General features: G+C 36.5%; 1 protein-coding gene across 1 annotated transcript in view; it reads right to left on the bottom strand.

The window, feature by feature from the left end:
* Positions 1-510: 510 nt before the first annotated feature.
* The window catches only part of HSD17B11 (hydroxysteroid 17-beta dehydrogenase 11), a 38,071-nt gene continuing 30,832 nt past the window's right edge, over positions 511-7,749 (bottom strand). The window contains exons 6-7 of the mRNA XM_014842432.2: positions 4,130-4,246; positions 511-1,263 (exon numbers count right to left, since the gene is read on the bottom strand). Of these exons, the coding sequence (XP_014697918.1) occupies positions 1,173-1,263; positions 4,130-4,246 (208 nt within the window). The 3' untranslated portion in view covers positions 511-1,172. The remainder of the gene's footprint in view (positions 1,264-4,129; positions 4,247-7,749) is intronic.

The raw sequence follows: 7,749 nt of genomic DNA, 5'->3' as shown, positions 1-7,749 counted from the left end.
TTAACGGATCATATGGTCTTTATAATCTATAGTGGTCCTCAGAAGCCTACTTAACTTATTCACTAAGTCAGGTGTTTATGACAGTACCTGACATGTGTTGAATAAATATCAGTTTCTGCTTAGAAACTGGATCAAAATCTTTTACCAGAAAGTTTCTGAACCTAAATGTGGCTCATTCACTACAATGCACAGTGGTCAGTGATTCTGATTAGTATGTTTTCTGAGTGTGAACTTTCTGATATAAAGACCAAAGTTTTTTACTTCGCATCTACGTATCTAACAAAGTCTTGAAAATAGTTTTCTTTAATTGAAATCCACCAAACTACTTATTTTATCAATTTGTAGGTCTGCTCTTATAGTCTCATCTCACTGAGTCTGACTCACATCCAAGAAACTTCTAGACACTAAAAAAAAAAAGGATAAAGACCTTTGATTACATAATCCATTTTCCTTTAATTCGAAGGTTAAGTCATGTTCTGTTTGAAAAAAAAAAGATGGAAACACCAAAAGTTTAAGTTCAATCCATTTATTATTGTTGCCATTTATGGGTACATTTCCCAATTCTCTGCCTCAAATCCCAATGATTCTTTTATATTTGCAGCACATGTCCATCTCTAGTTTCCTTGTGCTGAAACATTTGGCATTGAAATGTGAGGTATGTCTCAGAAAACACATGTAATGTGTAGGATGAAATGTTTGAGCGACATTTCTTACATCTCATGAAATGCATGGTAATGCCACTAGATTCAGTCCTTCATTATATTTAGAGAGCTTGAAGTTTCTGTTTCATGTAGAATAGAAAAGGAAACATGTAAATTACATAAAATTTAAGTGTAAGTAAACATAAAAATGTCTTAAATATTTATAGTACAAATTTTGCAAAGCCTTCAGATGAACCACAAAATCTTGGAAATTACTGTAAAACTGTTTGTGTTGTTCTTCTCCATTTTCCATAAGGCCAATTCCTAAGATATTTCTCTCTTTGCATCATATGAAATTAGCTTTCAGCTAAAGAGCAAGTGGTAAGAAACGAGGACTGCCAGAGCCTCAAAAGGTGATATTGAAGAAAATAAGATAGTTAGGAAAAGCAGAAGTCCAAACATTAAAATTCTGATTAATATTAGATGAAATCAACTTAAACCTGGTAAATCAGTTTCCAAAAAACCAGGAATTTATTCTCCTTTAGTTTTATATCCAATCACTGCATCAAACTTTATGTCCATCTTTCGTTTTAAAATTGCCAAGAAACGCTCAGGAAAGATCCTAAAAGAAAGATGCATGAAAATAATCAGGAAATTAATATTAAGAGCATTTGTAAAATATCTTCTTTTAAAATACTTACATTTATCATGTCCATGTTCATCTTAAACAAGATTAAGAACTTTAACTCGGAGTCACTACTATATGTTCTTCCAATTAAATCCATTTCCTTTTCAAAAGGAAAAGGAAGGGGGTTTAACCTGCTTCAGGGTAAGAGTGACTTGAAATATTTAGATTTTGAAATAAATATCTCCTACATTTTTCATAAGATCTAAGAGAGGAGATATATATATAGAACTGAATAGTTGAGATGCTAAAGGCTTCCGAAAAAAGAAACCTGAGATAGGAAAGGAAGTGAGACTAGGAACTAATTTTATACTTCATAATCCAGAATATTATTAAAATGTTCCACTAAGAGACTGGGGAAAGCAGAATTGCTACATGAAAATGCAGACGATGCTCTTCGTTTTGAGCACAATGCGGAACATATTTAATTCCTTTAAAATGCCTCGCATGTAAACAGAAAAATTAACACCCACCCCACAGTGTTCTTGTGAAGAATCAATGTATTAATATAAAATGCCTTAAACAGTGATAGACACAGAGTAGGTCTATTTTTTTCTCCCCACCCTATACTTAAGAATATTGAGGAACTCGTCACATATCAATGAGTCTGAAGGAAACTAAACAGAATATGTAAGTCAGTGTAACTATACATGGATATCTGCCTTGACGCCATTAAAATAAGGTTTGGAAATTGAACACCAAACATTCATAATCAGAGGAAAATTAGTGTAATGATAACAATAGTGGTAATTATATTAATAACAGTGGCCTATAGTATTTATTGAGTCTTTATAGTATACTGAATACTTTAAATGCATTATTTTATTTATTCCTCATAGCCCTATAAAGTCTTATTGTTGTCTCCCTTTGACAGATGAAGAAACTGAGCTTCCAAGAAGTTAAATAACTTATCCAAGTTCATGTTGCATGCGAGTCACACAAACACAGCTCCATCTAACACTAGAGCTCAAACTTTGAGTCTCTATGTTAAAGGTCTAGGAAAGAGGATCAATTTATTCAATCAACAAACATTTTGGTGACTCCTATGTGTCCATCACCTCTTCAAAATGCAGGAGATATATTGATAAAAACCAGGCAGAATTCCTTCCCTCACAGAGTCACATTCTAAAGGGCTGTAAGCACTGAGGCTTGCTGATGTGATGTGACAAGTATTCACAGGTTTTAACTCAGTTATTCACCACGGAGACCCTTGAGCTTCACTACCTAAACCTCTAAGGTATGTTCAACCATAGTTTCTAGCAGAAGGGGCTAAAAAGCCTGACACATGTCACTTAGGCCTTTGATCTCTTAAAGTTTTTCAGTCTCTGGGTCAATAATTCTCAAAGTATGATTTTTGTTTTTCTGGTCAGGAAGATTGGCCCTGAGCTAACATCTGTGCCAATCCTCCTCTATTTTATGTGGAATCCTGCCACAGCATGGCTTGATAAGCAGTGTGTAGGTCTGTGCCTGGGATCTGAACCCACAAATCCTGGGCCGCCAAAGTGGAGTGTGCGAACTTAATCACTATGCCACCAGGCTGGCCCCACAAAGTATGATCTTTGAAGCAACTGCCTGTGGTTGTTGCCTGTTAAAATGTAGACTTCTGGGTTCCAACTTAAACATCCTAAATTAAAATCTCTGGAGGTGAGATCCAGGGATCTATTTTTTATTTTTATTTATTTATTTATTTATTTATTTTTCTGCTTTATCTCCCCAAACCCTCCTGGTACATAATTGTACATCTTAGTTGCAGGTCCTTCTAGTTGTTGGGATCTATTTTTTAAATTGACCTGACAAGTGATCCTGACACCTGCCATCTGGGAGAAGCCTGACTCAAGGGACAGGCAGCAAGAGGCTTTCTTTTTCCGTCTAAGGCACCTCTTCTCTTTCCCCTTATTACCTGACCGGCCTCACTGCCACGCAGCTTTCTCAGGTGAGCAATGAGGCAATGAGCTATGAAGAGGCATCCTTTAAACCAATGGTTTCCAATCTTGGTTGGACATTAGAATCACCAGGAAAGTTGTTGCATCTCTCAGAGACCAGGCTACATCGCAGACCAATTATATCAGAATCTTGGGGAGTAGGTCTCAGGTATTAGCCTTTTTAAAACTCCCAGGTGAATTCCAACGTGCACCAAAGTTGAGAGCTGCTGTTCTAAAGAAATGCTTCTCAAATTTGCATATGCATACAAATCGCCTGCAGATCTTATCAAAATGCAAATTCTGATTCAGGAGTTCGAGAGAGTCTGTATTTCCAACAAACTCCCAGGTGATGCTGACGCTGCTGGTCCGTGGACCACATCTGAGGTAACAAGGCTCAAGGATCTCTAAAATTATGATAGATTATTTAGCAATTTCTTTGCTTCCGTGTGATTTTGCACAAAATAAGAGCCCAGTGGTTATCTGTTATATATTTAAATGAACATCTAAAACCTAACAATAGTCTGCTCCAATATCGTTGTCCTATGATTCCTTTATGTAGTAATGCTTAAGAATTATCCTTATTCATATTCATTCTTTTATAAGGCAAAACTTCCAGAAATATACACATTTCTTTCCTTTAAAAAAAAACACTTTAAAACGTGTGGAAATTATTCAGTTCATTTACCCACCTACTATATCAATCTTGCTTCAATGATTAACAAATATGGCTTTAAAAATTGATGGATTCTTTAAGCCTATTATTTTTATTAACTTAATTCCATTTAATTGTACTTTATCAAATGTCTGGTTTTAAGTCTGACTGAACACACGTAATAGAAAAAGCTTTATTTATAATGCTGTCAAACATAGCTGTCGCTTACCTTTCCAGCAGTGTTAAAAAGCGTATGGAAGATGGAACAAAAATCATTTTCTGCTCAGTCAGGATCCCATTTATCAGCTTGACTACCACTTCCTCAGGTTCCAGTGTGGGTCCCAAACTGAAATCAGAAGCAGTTTTCAGAAACAAAACATTTCCCTGAGGCTTCAGCTTTAGTTTGGCGCTAAACAAATGAGTTAAATTACTATAGGAACCAAAACATAACTGCCTTGCAGCGTCCAGCCCACCGTCGGTGCTCAAAAATGGCAGCTGCTTTAGCATTAACACTAACAACAACAACAACAACAACCATTTATTTAGTGCTTATCATGGACTGCACACCGTGCTGAGCATTCCACACAGGTTATCTCACTGAAGTTTTACTCAACCCTATGAAGGAGATACTATCGTCCCTATTTGGCAAGTGAGAATTACAGAAGTAACTAGGACCAAAAAAATACTTTAGCTAGATTAAGACTGACAGACTCACTTTTAAATCTTTAGAAGTCTTGGGAAAGAAGTCAGATATCATTATATAAGTTTTATTATATACTAGGACTGTTTAGTGAAAAATTTCTAAAGTGTCAGAGGAATTAAAATATATAGGAATGTGCCCGGCTCTAGGTCTGATCTCCACATGGAATGCTTATATTCATTAGGTCTTCATTTAATTTTCAGCTTTGTCACTTAGGTCCATGTTGCATCTTCACTGTGTAATCACTCTGGCACATGCACTACTGAGTAGCAGGCAGCCCCTAACAAGTGGCCTTTGTTATCTGGGTGTTAGACTACGTGCACTGAGGACAGAGTTGCACAGGAGTTGCTCCTAAGTTTTCAACATTTTATTAATGACATAGAAAAAAAGATACATAATTAACTATACTCATGAAATTTGCCAACGTCACCAAATTGTTTGGGTGACGAACATTTTCGGGAGGCAGACTCTAAATGTGTATGACTAGTTTAGGGAAGTGAGACGAAAAGAACCAGATGAGAGTCTTTAGGAACAAATACGGAATAGTTAATTGGGAAAGAAAAGAATATGCAGTAAAGTAAAATTGGGACAATTGAGGAGTGCAGTATTGTACTTAAAAGTGAGCATGATAATTGAATACGCGAAGGAGAGCAGAGCTTAAAGTATATATGAATAATCCTTCATTCTCAGCCTAGGTCAGTCATTTATTAGAATACCGTGTTCACCCCAGGACCCCGATGTAACAGTATTACATATGAAAAGCTTGGCGATGTGACAGGAGAGGAAGTATAATAATAACAGTGCTGGCTTTTGGCCCAATGGAGGCAAAAATGAAAGGCAATGGAGGCTTAAAGACTAATAGTCCTTTAGCGTCTGGCACAGACAGGTAATGGGTGTCAAGGAATATGAATCTAGAAACTGGAGAATGCTTGTGCCTTGAAAAGTGTTCAGAAGGCAATTAACTTTCTAGCATGTTGCTGCCAGACTTCAGTATTCCCACATCCCATGAAACCTCACCAACACCTGTGTAAACAGTACAGCACACTTCCTCATTCACACTGAGGCCTCGCTAACCCACGAACCAAGTAGTGCTGCATTGACTGAACTTTTCTTAGTGGACTCCATCTCCTTACCTAAAGGTCTTAGCCTCTGTCAGAGGAATTTTTATCAAATTTAATGGCTGTCCAATATCATGATTTCATTTTATTTTTATTTATTTATTTATTTTTCGAGGAAGATTAGCTCTGAGCTAACTACCACCAATCTTCCTCTTTTTGCTGAGGAAGACTGGCCCTGAGCTAACATCCATGCCCATTTTCCTCTACTTTATATGTGGGATGCCTACCACAGCATGGCGTTTGCCAAGCAGTGCCATATCTGCACCCAGGATCCGAACTGATGAACCCCGGGCCGCAGAGAAGCAGAATGTGTGAACTTAACCGCCGTGCCACCGGGCCGGCCCCTAATATCATAATTTTAAAAAGACCAAAAGAAAAGGCTTCAGAAAAAATTCAATTTCTTGCAGAATAAAATATTAACATTAAAATGTCAGTATGTGAAAATATTTTTCCCTTGACAGTCTAATGTTAACAAGAGTTGCAAATCCTATTCAGTAAATGTTCATAAAGGATTTTGTAGAAACTATCCAAAAACACTTTGGGCCAATCTCTTGGGGTGGGGAAGGAGAATGCATGTGGGGGCGTAGGAATACTTAGGGGAAAGGATTTTCAGGTAGAAGGACTGGGTTTGATTATCTAACTTTTTTACTTAAGTAGCCGAGTAATTTTGGGGACGACATCTCTACTCTTTCAAGCTCAGGTTTTTGTTTTCGTGTTTAATCTGAAAAACAGGGATAATGCAGTGGTGTGCTGGTAAATGTTTAACAACTGGCTCTCCAGGGACAGAATTACCCATTTTGTAGCATTTTCCAATTTCTATGGTGTAAATCCTCCCACCAAGGCCAATTTCAAGCTACCAACAACGGCTTCACTGAAGGAGTACCAGCCAGCTTCAGTGCCCCACTGGTAACATGATGGTTAAATGGGAAATGTATGTGTAAGTACTTTATCCAGTTATACTGTACAAATGTTACTTGTCACCTCCTTAAACATCTTCTTTTTCATTGTACTAGACAATAAAAACTAATATCTTTCTGAGGCACACACAAAAACTAAATTTTTAGAGAAAATAAATTTTGATATGTATATTACATGTAGGAGAGTAGACGTTTTAAAAGGATGTTCAACAAAAATAATGCTTGGCTGTCAAAAAAATTAACCAGAACATCCAATTACACATAATCGAATCCATTCAGATTATGCTGCATTGTTTATATCACTAACTGGAAAGAAAGAGATGACTTATTTGAAGGAAAAACATTAATTAAAAATTATTCATATACCTAACAAGAGAGCCCCAAAATACATGAAGCAAAAATTTACAGAATTGAAGAGAGATATAGACAGGTTAACAATAAGAGCTGGAGACGTTAATCCCACTTTCAACGACGGATTGAAGAACTAGACAGAAGATCAACAAAGAAATCGAAGACCTGAACAACAGTATGAATCAGCCAGACCTGAGAGCATCCATGGAACACTGCACCCAACAGCAGCAGAATATGTATTCCTCTCGAGGGCACAAGGAACATTGTCCAGGACAGACCATACGTTTGACCACAAAACAAGCCTCATTAAATTTAAAGAGACTGAAATCATACTAAGTACGTTCTCCAACCACAATGGAATGAAGTTAGAAATCAATAACAGAAGGAAAACTGGAAAATTCACAAATATGTGGAAATTAACCAATGGGACAAAGAAGAAATTAGAGGAAATTAGAAAATACTTTGAGATGAATGAAAAAACACAACATACTAAAATTTATGGGATTCAGGAAAAGCAGTGTTCAGAGGGAAATCTATAGCTATAAACACCTACGTTGAAAAAAAAAGATCTCAAATAAATAACCTAACTTTCCACCTTAAGAAACTAGGAGAAAAACAACAAACTAAACCTACACCAAACAGAAATAAAGGAAATAATAAAGCAGCGATAAACGAAATAGAGAATAGATAACAATAGAGAGAATCAATGAAATCAAAAGTTGGCTCTTGGAAAAGATCAACAAAATTGACAAACCTTTAGCTA

This window comes from Equus asinus, chromosome 3, assembly GCF_041296235.1.
Source record: "Equus asinus isolate D_3611 breed Donkey chromosome 3, EquAss-T2T_v2, whole genome shotgun sequence".
Classification (NCBI taxonomy): Eukaryota; Metazoa; Chordata; class Mammalia; order Perissodactyla; family Equidae; genus Equus; species Equus asinus.
This window is presented reverse-complemented; position numbering and strand designations above follow the sequence as displayed.